The 15,580-nt window shown below is 45.4% G+C and overlaps 1 protein-coding gene across 1 annotated transcript in view; it reads right to left on the bottom strand.

The window, feature by feature from the left end:
- Positions 1–15,580, bottom strand: part of LOC138298467 (low-density lipoprotein receptor-related protein 2-like) — a 1,267,625-nt gene that overhangs the window by 31,968 nt on the left and 1,220,077 nt on the right. Inside the window, exon 32 of the mRNA XM_069236878.1 lies at positions 12,124–12,580. Within this exon, the coding sequence (XP_069092979.1) occupies positions 12,124–12,580 (457 nt within the window). The remainder of the gene's footprint in view (positions 1–12,123; positions 12,581–15,580) is intronic.

Raw genomic sequence — 15,580 nt, 5'->3', positions numbered from 1 at the left:
GGATTCACGGACTGCATCACGACACTGGAGGAAGAAAACCTCATCTTCCCTAATTGTTCCAGCCTTTGATTCCCTATCTGGGGAGCGGAATCTGCCAGAGGAAGAGAAAGCCTGGATGACCATGCTCTCAGGTGTGCGGTGCTGGGACAGAAATTTAGGCTTGTTCGGGGCAGGCTGATGGCAGCGTGTGATAGTCCTGTTCACAGGAGCCCTTGTGTTGGGTCTGGACCAAATACCCAAGAGGGCTTCATTGATTGGTAGAAGGAGCTCCGATGTGGAATCCCCTGGCTGAAGCACCTTCGTCAGGAGATTTGACCTGACCTGAACAGTAGGCAGCACAAGGCCAAAGACCTCAGCCTCCCTACTGACCATCATAGAATACGTCGCTCCCTCCGCAGTTGTCACAGTAGAAGACAGCTTGCCAGCGTCTGGAGAAGTGTCCAGGCCACTGGCCTTGCCCAACTCCTGTGCTCACTCGTCCAACCCCTGTGCCCAGTCCAAATTTATTTTTAAAGGTCCAGGGACCCTACCAACCCTTCCACATATTCGAACCCATAAGAAAGAGTCCGAATCCGACCTGGGGTGAGTAGGCCCCATCGAAGATAGACAGCGTCGGCCTGTACCGTTCCAGCTCCGAGTCGTCGGGGATGAGGATCGGGTCGACGTCGATAGTGGGCACCACCAACAGGAGCATCGACAATCAAACCGGTGCCGGGGAAGGTCTCAGTGGTACAACCGGCGTTGGTGTTGATACAAGAGCAGATCCAAAGGGAACCTCGGTGGCCGGAGCCGAAGCCACCCGTGCAGAACCCAAAGGTACCCCAACCGGACACCTTGGGCCCAAAGGCACCGTATCTGGGTCTGCCTTCCCAAAAATGAGGCGCATGGCCTCATAAAACTCCTTCAATTGGGCAGGGGATCGCCAGGTTCCGGAAACTAAGGGAAGCATGGAGCAGATCCAGAAGCAGGCTCCGAACACTGAGGCCTCAAGTGTTGATGCTCCTCCCGCTTTGCATCAGGCGAGCAAAGTGGTGAAGTCGAAGGGTGACTGGACCGCTTCAATGACTTCTTCTTACCTTGGCCCGAAGTCTTAGAGGAAGAATGGTGGCAGCTCTGAGTGGTCTAGAGACCTTCCCCTTGAGAGAGGCCAGGACCTACGCGGACTCGAGTGCCAGGCCACCATGAGCTTGAGGGACTGCTTCCTCAAGGTCTTCGGGTGCATGGACCAGCACTCGGAGCACGACTTGCATCGTTTTCAGCAGCTGCAAGAGGGTGTTGCATCGTTTCTCCCAGCCGCGATGCAGGTGATGCATCGTTTCTCCCAGCCGCGATGCAGGTGATGCATCGTTTCTCCCAGCCGCGATGCAGGTGATGCATCGTTTCTCCCAGCCGCGATGCAGGTGATGCATCGTTTTTACAGCCGGATTGCAGGTGGTGCTTCAAACTTTCCCAGCAGGGCTTTCTGTGAATGGATTTCAGTCCTTGTTCTACCAGCTTCACCTTTCAAGTGCCCAGGGACTGGATAGGGCACCACTTGGCAGGGCAGGAGTCTCGGAAAAGAGCCCAGGTGCTGATAGAGGAAGTCTTGGACTGCGCTTACCTCAGGGCTTTCCAAGTCCTGGAGATTCTTCACAAGCAGGAATATACCACAAAGTCCAGTCTTTGTCCTCTTTCAGGCAGAAGCAGCAACTGCAGGCCAACCCATCAAAGCACAGTTGCAGGTAAAGGTGCAGTACTCCTCCTCCAGCTCTTCTTCTTGGCAAAGATTACTCTAGGTTCCAGAAGTAATCTAAAAATCTGGGGTTTTGGGTCCACTACTTATACCCCTTTCTGCCTTTGAAGTAGGCAAACTTCAAAGGAAAGTCTCATTGTTCACAAGATCCTGGCTCCAGACTCACACCAGGAAGTTGGAGACTGCAGTGTGTGATGGCAGGCACAGCCCATTCAGATGTAAGTGACCACTCCTCCCTCCACTCTAGCCCAGATGGCCCATCAAGATATGCCGGCTGCACCCCAGCTCCCTTTGTGTCACTGTCTAGTGCAGATTCACAAAAAGCCCAACTGCCAGTCTGACCCAGACAGAGAACACACAAGCAGGCAGAGTCACAGAATGGTTTAAGCAAGAAAATGCCCACTTCTATAAAAGTGTCATTTTCAAACTGACAATATAAAAACCAACTTTACCAAAGATTTATTTTTAAATTGTGAGTTCCCCAAATTCCATAGATCCATCTGCTCCCAAAAGGAAACTACACTCAAGTTATTTAAAGGCAGTCCCCATGTTAACCTATGAGAGACATAAGCCTTGCAACAGCGAAAAACGAATTTGGCAGTATTTCACTGTTAGGACATGTGAAACACATCAGTAGATGACCCATCTTTAACATACACTGCACTCTGCCCATGGGGCTACCTAAGGCCTACCTTAGGGGTGCCTTATATGTACAAGAACGGTCATTTTGGGCCTGGCAAGTGGGTACACTTGCCAGGTCGAATTGGCAGTGCAAGACTGCACACACAGGCCCACTAGCAGCATTTATTTTACAGGCCCTGGCCACATCTAGAGCACTTTACTAGGGACTTACTAGTAAATCAAATGTGCCAATCATGGAAAAGCTAATTACACATACAATTTATACATGTAGCACTCTCACTTTAGCACTGATCAGCAGAGTAGCAAAACCAGCAAAAACAGAGCCCAGCACACTGTCAAAACATGGGAAGCAGAGGCAAAAAAAAGACCGGGGAGACCACGCCAAGGATGTCAGGTCTAACAATGTGTAATACATAACAGCCATAGCTGTAGTGCTGCTGGAACCAAGGTAATACTCTAAGTAGTAAGTCTCCCCAGGGCTGCATGATTATTAGCTCCAATACCAGCTTTAAATATATTTTGGTAATTCAACCTTTTCTTTAAAAAAACCCTCAGCTGGTGAGTTCTGAACATATACACATTTTCGTCTCAAATGCATACTTTTAAAAAAATGGTATAGGTTTAGTAATTCAACCAAATGAAAACTTACACTTTAGTTGGTTTTGGTGCACACAGCAGAGCTACTAGCAGGTAGCTGAAGAGCTACCAGTAGCTCACAAGTTACTCGTTGGAGATGCCTGTTCTAGATGGATTTGACAGCACACCTTTAAACAACTAGTTCCGCTGTGCCTTATTATAGCTCGTGGGGGAAGGGGTGGTGAAAATGTGTGTGGTTGGTCAGGGTCACCTTCAGCACAGCTTCCAGAGTCAAAAGTTAGCACTCACACAGAGTAGCTAGATGAGCAGTCTGGCATGACCTCTATCGAGAACCGTAGTGCAAAAGTTTCCCTAATCAATGGTCAAATCCTGGGGTTTAAGTAGGGTTTGACCATGGTTTTATCTCAGGTTTTCAAAATAAAACCAACCTCGGATACTATTTCTTAAAAGACTAAATTATCATGGAGAAAAGTATATCCAATCTATCTGCGTGGCAGGCATTGACAGCTGAGTTTGTCCACTTTGACGTTCAGACAGCCAGCCAGATGTTGAACCACCAGGGGTATGCCCTGATGTTCGAGCTATGTCCTGAGAGTCTCCTGACAAAGGGTCTACGGCCCCACCCGCACTGTTTGTTGCAGTACCACATGGTGCTGGTGTTGTCTTAACACCTGCACCACAGAGAGGGAAAGAATGCTTTAAATGGTAGTCTGACCACCCTGAGCGCCAACAGCTTGATATGGAGCTCGGATTCCTCTGATCTCTGCCTCACCCATGTGGCTGCCCCATCCCAGGAGTGATTTGTCTGCCACTAGTCACATCTGGTTGGGGAAGGGAGAGAGATTTGCCACAATTGTGGTTCAAAAGCCACCACTGTAGATCCTGCGCAGTCCCCTCCGAGATCTGGACCATGTCAGTCTCCCCTGATACTGTGTCCACTGGAACTTTAGGTACCACTACAAAGCCCACATATACCATCTGGCATGAGTCAACAGCAGGATGCAGGAGGCCATGAGGCCCGGCAGTCTCATTCTCTCCAAAATCCAGAATCAAGGCTGAAACATTGGTATCATAGCCTGAATATCTGGGACCCGCAGCTCTGGAGGTAAGGCACAAAAGTGCACTGTGTCCAGAACAGCTGCGACAAAGGGTGCGTGTGAGAGGCAGTCAGGTGTGACTTTGGCTCGTTCCACCATAGTCTGGAGGTGGGAGACAGCAGCCTGGGACAAGCTCGCCTTCAACAACCAGTTGTCGAGGTAGGGGAAGACAAACCCTATCCTGCGCAGATGAGCTGCGACCACAGCCATCACTTTGTTGAACAGCCTAGGGTGGCACTCGTACGGTCAAAGGGGAGCACGATGAATTGAAAATGCATGTGACCTACCATGAAATGCAGTTAATGTCTGAGCAGGTAGGACGGGAATAGAAAAATAAGCATCCTGCAAGTCCAATGCTACCATCCAGTCCCCAGGAAAGAGAGGACCTAAGCTAGAGTGAGCGTTTTGAGCCATACTTCCTGAGGAAGAGAATAAGGGACCGAAGGTCGAGGACAGGGCAGAGGCCCCCGTCCTCCTTGGGCACCAGAAACTAGCAAAAATAACCATGACATACTCCTGGCACAGGGAGACTCTCTATGGCTCCTATTGCCAAGAGAGCTGTGACCACCTCACAGAGAAGTGCTAAGTGATCCTCCATCATCCTATAGAAGGATGGTGGCATGGCAGAAAGGGCAGTCTCAAAAGGCAGGGTGTAGCCCCTTCAGATTATTTGCTAAACCCACCTGTCTGTAGTGATGGGGGTCCAGAGGGGCAGGTGATGGCAAATCCTGATGCAAACTGGTCCCTTGTGGAGAAGCACCAGATCAAGAAGGCTTGGAGGCTGCAGCAGAGGACGACTTCGGGGTGGGAGGCCTGTAGGGGAGGGGAAGGGGGAGAGGAATGTAGTGGACTTGCTAGACTGCTGGCTTCCGGATCCATACGAACGCTGGATCCCACAATCCCCGGCCACACAGAAGATGAGCAGCATGCGCAGCGCGGTGAATGGACGTGGTTGGGCACCCCTTCTGTAGCCATGAAAGTGGTGAAAAGCAGCCTGAGGGGGGTGAGTGGCAGCAGCAAAGCCAAGAGACCAGACTCTAGCCTGGGACTCCTTGAAGTGCTTGAGCGCCAAGTCTGCTTTGTCCCCAAAGAGACTGGTGCCATCAAAGGACATGTCCAGAGTAGATGGAACATCCCCTGAAAAGCTAGGCGTGGCACCTCAAGGCCACTGTCGAAGCAATCGATCTGCCCAGAGTCAGTCATATCCAGCCCACATCTGATTGTGAACTTGACTGCGTCACTCCCATTAGCAGCAGCCTGAGAGGAAATAGCCCTGGTCTCCTCTGGGACCTGTGCAGCACTTGCACGTCCGTGTCGCTTAAGGTATGGGTGTAGCAGCCCAAAAGGCATGAGATGTTCACAAACCACAATCCTAGGCTGGAGGAAGAGAACAACTTCTTGCCAAGGTAGTCCAGTCTCCGATTCCCTGTCTGAGGGAGATGAGGGGAATGCGCCATTGGATGTTGAGACTTGGATGACCAAGCTCTCGGGGTGGGGTGTTGGCTCAGAAATGGCAGCAGGCTACTGTCAGTTACAGGAGCCCCTGTGCTTACCTGAGTGACCCGACGATTTGGAGCGGGACGAGAGGGAGTGGTATTGGCTCAGCAAGCAGTGTCAGGACCTCCCTCTCAATCGAGACTGGAAGCGATGTGGAGCGTGATGGCGGCTGCAAGCAGCTTTAAGACTGCTCCCTCAAAGCCTTCGGTTTCATTGCTCGGCAGTCGGAGCACGACTTCGGGTCGTAGTCATGCTCCAAGCATCACAAACACACCAGGTCACTGACATGTGGCGACAGGAGTTGCAGGGCTTGAAGCCGGTCTTTCAGGACAACATCTCGATGCACCAGAAGTCAAGAAACGTCAACAAAAAGTCGAAAGGCCAGTCAAAAAGTGACTGTAAGGGGAGCTCTCTCTGGATATGCGCATAGGCTGGTTAAAGAAAATAACAGACGTCAGAGCGCCACGTGGTGCCAATATACAACCCGCGGCGACATATCAGGCGACCACGACGCCAAAGACAGATGAGGTATCAACCATTGCCACCTAATGGCGCGCAAGGTTACTGCTTGAAGAAAAATCTCCAGATCCAGACTGACGCCTGGAGGAAATCCTAAGGTAAGGAATCAGCAACTAGAAGTCTCTATCAGATACTGAAGATCCCACTAGTTCTCAGGACAGCAGCTAAGAGCAGGTAATCATCATACAATGAGTCAGCTAAGTTTGGCATAAAATATGAAAACTATACACAGGTTAATCAACACCTTTATTTTGCATACTCTAGGTTGTGCTGCACAACGCTCAGGTGTAAAGGACACTAGCATGCACACATAAAGGTTCCCTTTAACCTCGAGACAATCAACAATGAGGTTCAAAGCCTACAGAAATTTCAAGTACGCTACATGTCATGAACTACAGCAAATTCAGTGGATTACCAGAAAGACAAAGCAAGTTCCAGTGTGTGGCAGAACAGGAAAAAAAACAGTAACTGCATACCTGCTGGAACATACCAAAAAACCCAGAACACTGTACCAGGGACAACAAATCAGTATGGGCAGCGTATTAGCTGATCCATTCACAAAAGGCCTGCTCAAACAAAGAGTTTAGGGCATGCTATTTTTCCAAGATGGTGTGCAGTACCTTTGCACTCTTCATTCTTCTGCTTCCCTTACAACATTGAGTTTGTAATTCTTGGACAGTCTACAGTTTGGGTTTCTTGTCCAGTTTATGTTCATGACATGTAACATGCTTGCACTTTCTCTAGGATTTGAACTTCATTACATGCTACTACACGATCTTACCCAGCGGCTTAGCTATAGAAGGCAGGTGTTTGAGGTGCGACCACCCCTTCTCCTCCAAATAAATGCATTCTTGGCTTATTAGTTGTGCCAGGGGTGCCCGAATTGGGACTACAATCTGTTGTTTCTCCTAACCATGAGCCAAGAATGAAATACAAAACAGTGATCTTTGGTGTAATGGGGAGAAAAAACAGATAGACACTCACCTGGTTGCTGAATTTCAAAACGTGAAACCAGTTAACCTGGAATTATTTAGATTTTCATGCTTGTCTAAATTGTGTGACCCTAAGCAAATACTGTATTTCACAGAGCCTCTTTTTTCTTTATCATATATGAGAACACTTTTAAATATCTGAATTCAGGATGTACACGAGACATGCACCTCTTATGTTTGATTTATTATACCGTAATGTTGCTCAACCTATAATAAGAATCTAGGTCATGTGTAGGGTTCACATGACTGCTGACTTGCCCCGTAGCAGTGGGAGCTGGTAATTTTAGGAGGGATGGGGGTGGGCAGCACACATTCTTTCACACACGCACGCACATCCATTCACAACACTCATCAACATTCAAACATACATGCACGCACCAAACATTCACTTGAAAAAAAAATAATCACACCCACTTACCTTCAGATCTGAGGTACTAGGAGGATTGGGACTGCTGCCTTCCCTCACTGGCTGACCTGGGCAGCAGTCCCAGCTTTGTCACAGAGTAGGATGGGATCAGTGAGACTGCTGACCCCTCACCACTCTGACTAGGTGTCACTGACATTCGCCCTGGGTGTTTCAGAGCTTAAACCTGAAGCACCCAGGTCTAAGTCAATGGGTGACGCTTCCCCTCGTCACCGAGAGGAAGGGCCTCGAGGCACCTTTGCTGGACTGAGGAGGTCACGCCCATAGGAGCTGTGACCTCTTCAGCCCATCAAAGTTCAGCTCAGACAGCCAGGAGTCTGCGCATGTCTCACTGCTGGCTACCTGATCTGAGCATGAAGAGTGTCTGTCAGGGTGACCTTTGCTCAGCCTGACAGGCACACTTCATGAGGGGCAAAAGGTGGGGGGGCGTGGCCCCTCCGCCCTAAAGGACGAGCCACGGCTGCCCCTTAGTACACCAACTGCATTGTAGTCAGGGGTGAGCCTTACAAAGAACTATTACTTTTAGTAAATGTACATTTATACAGTAACATAATCTGATGCACTGTGGTGAAACACTTCTGTATGTTAAAGAAATATATATATATATTTTTTTTATTTGAAGAGATTTATCACATTTTTAAAATATGTTTGTTGCATGATGTACATGTCAAACGTTTTTATGGCTCGGCTCGTGCCAGGACTTTTAGAGCAATGCCAGATCTATTGCTTGACTCTGGCTCGTCTTACCCTATTAATTTGCATGTGCCCCCTCGTCTATTCACGACTCAGGCTTAGTACATGGGGCAATCAGTCACTTGATAAAATGATTTGTAAAAAGTGAGGACTAGAAACATGCACCAGCTTGACCACTCTACCATCAAGGCTTCTTGTAGAAGAGACGTGTGTGCAGTGAAATGAGTAATCCCAGGGCAAGTACTCAAGGCTGGTCCATTGTACTTGACCATAGTCAGGAGTTCCCAGAGGAAAACAATACCAGGCTCAGGAGGAACTGGAAGGGTGTAGCTTTAGCGAGGTGTTTTGGGTATGACAATACTCAAATGGATTCTTGGTTTGGTAGCTGGGTCTGGGAGTCCTGAGTCATGTCTGCTGTGACGGTCGGATAGTCTCGTCATTCTCATGTCCCTAATGTAATTTGTTCTTTTTTTTTTTTTTTCAATCAGGTCATAATTATATATAGTGACCATTTATTCAACAAGTAGTAAATCTGCACCCACAGAAGTACTTGTTGAATGGGTGCGAATTCACAAACATCAGCAGTAGAAGGATTGGAAAACTGTCAGTCTCAATTTTACAGGCATACATATGGCAATCGAACACCTCAAAGGTGATGGAATGAATGCTTGGAAATAGTCTAACTAGGGGCAATCGCATGGCGAGGCATTGGAGCCCATTGTTTATTGCTTACTCTGCTACTCCAGAGGCCCACCTAAAGCAAATCAGTACTGACACTGTTCCTCATGGAAACAGCCCATCCCAAACCTTCTCACTCCCTCTCCCTTACACCCTGCAGCCCACTGCTTTTTTAGTTGGGACATTTCCAATTCACACACCCGAATTTTACTGACCAAGCTATGCCCCTGATCTTACCTGGTGATTAACTTATCAAACTCAAGGGGCTCCAGTTTGAACCCACTTTAAGAGGCAAATTGCTTATGGTTTCAAGGAAACAGAGTTAAATCTATTCAAGGGGTTAAGGAATGGGCATTTTTATACTTGTGTTAAGGAATGGATTAACTCCATGGTTAAGCCTACCTCAACCCCTAGCTTTCCAACATGCATCTTGTCTCACTTACCAAAGTGCACAATGCCATTTTGACATCCACAAACAAATAGGATTTACAACTGCAAGCACTCTCGTCTGAGCACCTGGGCAGAAGACAGTACTCCCAACCCTGGAATGTTGCTTGTTCACCAAAGTGAAAAACTGTGGTCACTGTGAATGTTGTATCCACTACGCTATAGTTTTGTCATTTACATTTTATAAATCTGCAATGCACATTATGGTGTGCTTTAAAAATTTTGCAATCTCACAACTAATTACTGCAAGGTCACAACCGGTCAATGTTTGCCTGAAACCAAAAGCAATTATTTAAGTTTATGGTGGCAAGATGTTTACTTCACACAACAAAATGTTGGTTACTGGCATGAACTAAACCCTGCACCGCCTTACTGGGCTAATCCCCATTGAGGTGTTTTTCAATATGACAAGTTCATAAAATAGCGTTTGGTTTGTCCACTATCCTTTGTGAATTTACCACTGTCACTTGTTCACTGTCCAAGTTTTTTTTCACTAACCTCATGCTATTTCCCTAGGGGATTCTTCTTCTTGGATTTGTAGTATGTAGTGTATCGTTTTTTGTATGGTCCCTGCTATAGGTTCATACAATATTTCACTGTTTGACTAATACATATTATCTTAGTTGATTTGTTTTAACACTCACATTTTCTAACATTAAGGTTTTTTCACTCACCCATTGAATTTCTACCTAAGGCAGCGCTGTATGTTTTTTTAAATGTTTTTGTTCTGTAGATATATGATCCCTTAAATTAATTTTGTCCCTTGATGGTTATTCAAATGGAGGATAGGTCTGAGTAATTTTATAAAACATGGAATTTATGTTGGGTGGCAAATTCATCACTGACTGGAGATAGTGTGTGCCAACTTAAGCTGGCAAAAGTATAACCTAAAGCTTTGAAGGTTTTCCAGGTCAGTAGTGAACAGACGGTGCAGTAATGGTTTTATTGTGTGCATTCAGGTTGTGTCTTGTGCTTTTCCCATTATAAAGGCATAACTACTAGACCCTGAATACAAGAAGGCCAAAACGAGATCCACTCTTGCTTGGCATAGAATACCTCATAAACTTTGCTAGTTTTTACTGGTGGGGATTCCATCCCCAACCTAACCACACCGCCATGTTTATTACAGAGTGAGCAGAAGGGACCATACCAGGAGTTGCATACTATTTCCCAATTTCTATTCCCAATTTCCTGTCCCCCCAAAAAAAAAATCACCCGGAAAGCACAATAGGAAACATGTCCAACACTGGCCTTTCCCATGCGTGTAAAAAAATTAACCTGGTGCTAAATTGTCAGTTATCGAATGAACCTTGGTACTTATTTAATGCCAGTCCTGACAAGTCTGTCCTGCAAAGCGTTGTACTAAAGTTCTCCTAATGGAGATTGATAATCCAACTAAATGGACTGAGTTTGCTTTGGGACACGAACAGAGGAAGACTATCATCACATAATATTCTTCAAATTGCACAAGCTTACTTCAAGGCTGGATTAAAAAATATATATACATTCATGTTGTATCTATATTGCTTGACAAGAACTTTTAGTTAATTTAAGGGAAAGATTTTTTTTTTTGTTTTTTTTTTACAATTCTGCACAACTGAAAGGGGGACACCACGATGCAAAGATGAAGAAAATTCAACTTCCATTAAAGCCACCTAAAAAAAACCCATTTAGGATTTTTAATTTGGACGTTTTAGGTAAGTAACTTGGACAATTTAATGTTGAAATTAGTAATCAATCCCAAAAGGTTTTCAAATGTTGAAATATACTTAGGAAAAAGTTGTACGGATAGGTAAACTACAATTTTATAACTTGTATAAAGCCTGATAAATTTTACACCCCAAAACGTCCCTTAGATAATTTATATATCACGCAAAGTTTTATTTAATCCCTGCATAATAAGCCTTGCCATTATTCCCTAAAGATTGTGATACTTCTTATGAACGTATAGTACATCCTTTGTTTTTGAATAATTCCTAGTTAATTCTGTTTTCCTTCACTTTCAAAAAGGAAAGTAACACCTGCGGGAGACTAATTTTCAAATTTTTTTTTTTTTTTTTTTTTAAAGGAAAAAGTGAAAATAAACAGCTTTAAAGCTGTGCACGACATTTCATCCATACCTATTTATAGCAGGGCCTTCCAACATGCGCCTTGACTCACTTGCCAAAGCGCACAACACCCTTAACATCCACTAAGAAACAGGATTCATAGCTGCAAGCACTCTCGCCTAGAGCAACTGGGCACGCTGCAGCACGGAAAAGAAAATACCTTTATCGTTGAGTAACTGATAGAAGACAAAGGGGTAGTCCCATGTTCTTTCCACACTTAACTGTTAGGAACACAACCTGCACGGTCCATGTATTGCGTTAGGTGAGTGACAATTGGTAGCTACTGTGAAAATTTGACAGTTATAGCTTTTTACAACCATTAAAGGCTTTGAGTGTAGCCTTTTTTATAGAAAAAATGTTTAACAAGTGTATAATATCTTCCCTTGATGCTGGAACTGGAAGAATTGTTAACTGCAATTTAAATTTTAAAAGGAAATTAAAGCAAGCGAAAAGATGCTAACCGAATATCCTTTACCAATATTATGAACCTTTTTCTGTTTGGATGAGTCAGTAACCTCACTCAGGCCACAGTTTAGGAGGTAGGTGCAACCTTGATAACTATATTACCATGTCCACTTCAAGGAAAATGAATTGCTTTGGTTTTGAAGTCCTGAAACTAGCAGACATTTGCAATCTCTATAGTTCAAGTAACGATTATAGCTTATTTTATACTGCATGCACTCAAGGATTTACTAACCTCTCCAACGCTTTTCTTTTTTTGACAAAGGCAAACAGAATGGCGGCCGCCACAATGGATAGCAAGACTGCAAAGGCCACACCAGTAAGTTTGCCAGCTATTGGCGCCAATGCTTCCTCTTCACAAAAAGTCCCACGGTAATTGGCTTCACACCTGCATTTAACTTTCCCATCCTCAACAACACAAGTTCCTCTCATATTACATGTTTCAGATGTGCAGGTAACAGACTCCATGTTCCTTCCAAAGCCCACATCAAGGTGAGACCCGCTATTTTGGTCGTATTTTTCTGTAGTACTCTCCTGGCCTGGAGAAGTGGCAAGCACAGATGGGGACATTCTAACCACGTCACGTGCATCCTCGGTAGGCAGTTGTCGAGATAAGGTTGTCATTCTTTCGGGTGGTGAGTTTGTTTGTGGTGACGTTTTCGGGATTGGCTTTACTTTCTCTGGAAAGTCACCTGTAAAAAAAAAAAATGAAATCCTAAACATAATGGCATATTCAGATCATGCTTAAGAGATTAAAGCAGTGTAGATGGGGAAACGAGACAGGTAGTTATGCCTTGCGGCTTAGATTTTGCCCATTAAAATTTATATACATCATTTGGTTTTCACCTGATCAGGTGGAGAAGTCATAAATAAATCACTAAACTGAACTTAGCAACGAAAATAAGAATTCATATTTCAGGGAAAACACTTTCCTTCCTGAATAAATAGGAATATTCACAGTATCTTTAGGTTCCAGACCCACTAGGGCTATATTTTAATTAATTACTATTACATCAACACTGAATAACGTTATTTATAATTTTAACTTAGAATAAAAATATTTTTCAAGCTATTTCATCGTTTTGCCAAAATGTTTACTTAAGCCACGAAATATGCACATAGCACTATATTATGTAGACAAGCCTGAAGAGGTAAAAGAGGTATACACTAAAGGCAAACAGATTTGAGAACCTCAGTGAGTAACCGTTGGGACGGGAAAATCGCATGGTGATGGACATGCATCCCTGATCTGAGTGCCCCACCTGCAATGATTTTTGAATTCCTAGAGCTTTTTTTTATTTTTATTCGCATGCTAGAACACAATTCATGCGTGAGCAACGTGACATAGGACTGTCTCTCTGATTGTGGTCCTTCTGGATTTGGAGGGGTGCCCAAAGTGGTACCTTTATAGAGGTAAAAGGCAATTGCCTTCACCAGAAGTTAAGCAGGACAAGCACTGTGGTGGCAGCATACCTTGAAGAGATCAGTGGGAGTGAACAGAACTTTTAACCTGTGTCACTGGAGTGAAGTCTACAGGGTCATTCTCTAAAGTCCCGCTGCTGTGTGCTTAACTCCCCCTTGGCCTACTTCAGGCTGGTGTGTAGTGCTGCGCAGTGCATGTATTATACATGTGCTGGGTGTATGTGCGCCTGTGACAGTACAATACATGGCAGATTTTGGGTTCTATTTTGGGAGACCCAGGGCTAATTGAAGGAACAGGAGGTGGTAGAGGAACACCCCCCCCCCCGAAGTCCCCCAAGACAAATTTGTGGATTGCTGCATTCCTGTGAGCTGGGTGGAACACGCTGGAGTATGAGAGCCAGGTTGTGCACTTTAAAAGGTGCTCTTTGATTCAGGGGGAGGTCACTGGGAAGGGGCCTGGGCAAATCTCAGAAGGAGATGGGGCTGTTAAGAGAATCATCAAGAGTAGGGCTAAGGCCCTGGGGTAACCTTCAATACATATCAATGGGGCTGACACCCAGGTGTGAACTCTAGGAACTCCTATGGCTTGTGTTGTGGGGCTACCATATTTGGGCTCACTGCTGCTGTCCCAGACTGCTTTCTGGAGGCAGGGCAGAGGAGAGGGCACATTCATAAGGAAGCTGACCCCACCAGCAAAAGACTCACTCTAAATCGCATTTGGTGTCTGGAAAAGAGCTACAAGAAGGGACGTTTGAGGCCCTCAAAACTGTCAACAGTCAAGCAGCCAGTCTGGCTGTGTGAGGAGAAGCTTTGCAAGACTTCTGCCTGTGACCAGAACTGGGGGGCCAATGCCCACCATTCTCTCAGGTGTCACTGGAGCACCAGTGACTGTCTGCTTTTCAAGACCAGTGTTCTCTGTGAGGAAGTGCTGGAGGAAATGAGGTCCAATGGGGGATCCTGACAATTCAGTCTACCACCTGCTGCATAATTCTAGTGGCCCTCCTTATATGTTCACTGCATGTCTGGCACTGTATGCAAAGCGAGCAATTCACTATCTACTCCATCACTAGAGCAGCACTTTTTCATGAACCAGTGTTCAGATTGAAATTGCTAAAATGATAGAGATCACAGGCTGCATTGAATGTCCTTAAGCAACAATGACATAACGTGGTTACATGGACGTTATAGATTGAAAATAGTTTTTTTTTTTAAACCATAGAAATTCACTGAAAAAAAACCCAAAGGTTACAGGGATGTTATAGTTAGGTTCAGATTTTACACGCACAAAACCACAGAAATTCAGCTTTCATAGTCTGAGTAACTACAACTCGTGCCCTTGTCATGCAGTTTTCTCATTGGCAGGCTTATCAGAGCCAATGTGTAAAGCGTCTGCACAAAACACACCCGCACAATGAATACACCACAAGAGAGACTCCATACAGGATTATATAAAAATGTTTCTAGATCATAGATATATCACAAGACCAAAACTACAAGAATCAAATACTGTGCATGTAATGCAAATACTGAAATGTTACTTGTTATCTTGACAAGCTAAGAATCACCATTATAGGCATCATAACATCAGTAATACTTAAGCATAAAATGCATCATATTATAGAAAAAAAGGTACGTAAATCACCACATTAGTATAAGTAATGCAGCCTTGTTTAGAGACCAGACATGTAACATATGTCACCACAAATGCATGAATCACCAACTATCCCCAAAGGAACATAGGATGCAGGGCATCAGCACCCCTATTATGCGTTTAAGGTAATTCTGGGTTCCATGTAGGGCAGAAGAGTCCCAGCGCGCCTATTATGAACTATACAGTCTAGCTACAACAAAAAGAAAAGGCTCCTTTAGTCCGTGGCGGACAACTGACAGACTGGCTCTTGAGACCGGTAGGTCCCAAAGTATTGTTGTACTCAGTCATGGGGCAGGGGCACAAACTCAAAGCTCGCAGGAGACTTCGCCGGGTCTTTCACTTCCTAGGTTTAAACATAGCTGCCCGCAAATGTGCAGTATAGTGACCCGACCACAGTACCTTCCTTGGAGTAGCCGGACCGGGTCTTGCTGGGGGTTATCCCAGTGGCAGGCAGAGTGGCGCCAGACCCCTTGGCTCCATCTGGGCAATGAACCAGACAGTTTGCTGCACCTGAGGGAAGAGCAGAGGCAGCAATGCATCTCTTGGCGTTGTGGCTCCTTCTTGGGGCAGTTACCACCGTTGGTGGGAGTTCCTCCTCCAAGGGACAGCCAGCATAGGT

Source organism: Pleurodeles waltl, chromosome 1_2 (assembly GCF_031143425.1).
Source record: "Pleurodeles waltl isolate 20211129_DDA chromosome 1_2, aPleWal1.hap1.20221129, whole genome shotgun sequence".
Taxonomy (NCBI): Eukaryota; Metazoa; Chordata; class Amphibia; order Caudata; family Salamandridae; genus Pleurodeles; species Pleurodeles waltl.
This window is presented reverse-complemented; position numbering and strand designations above follow the sequence as displayed.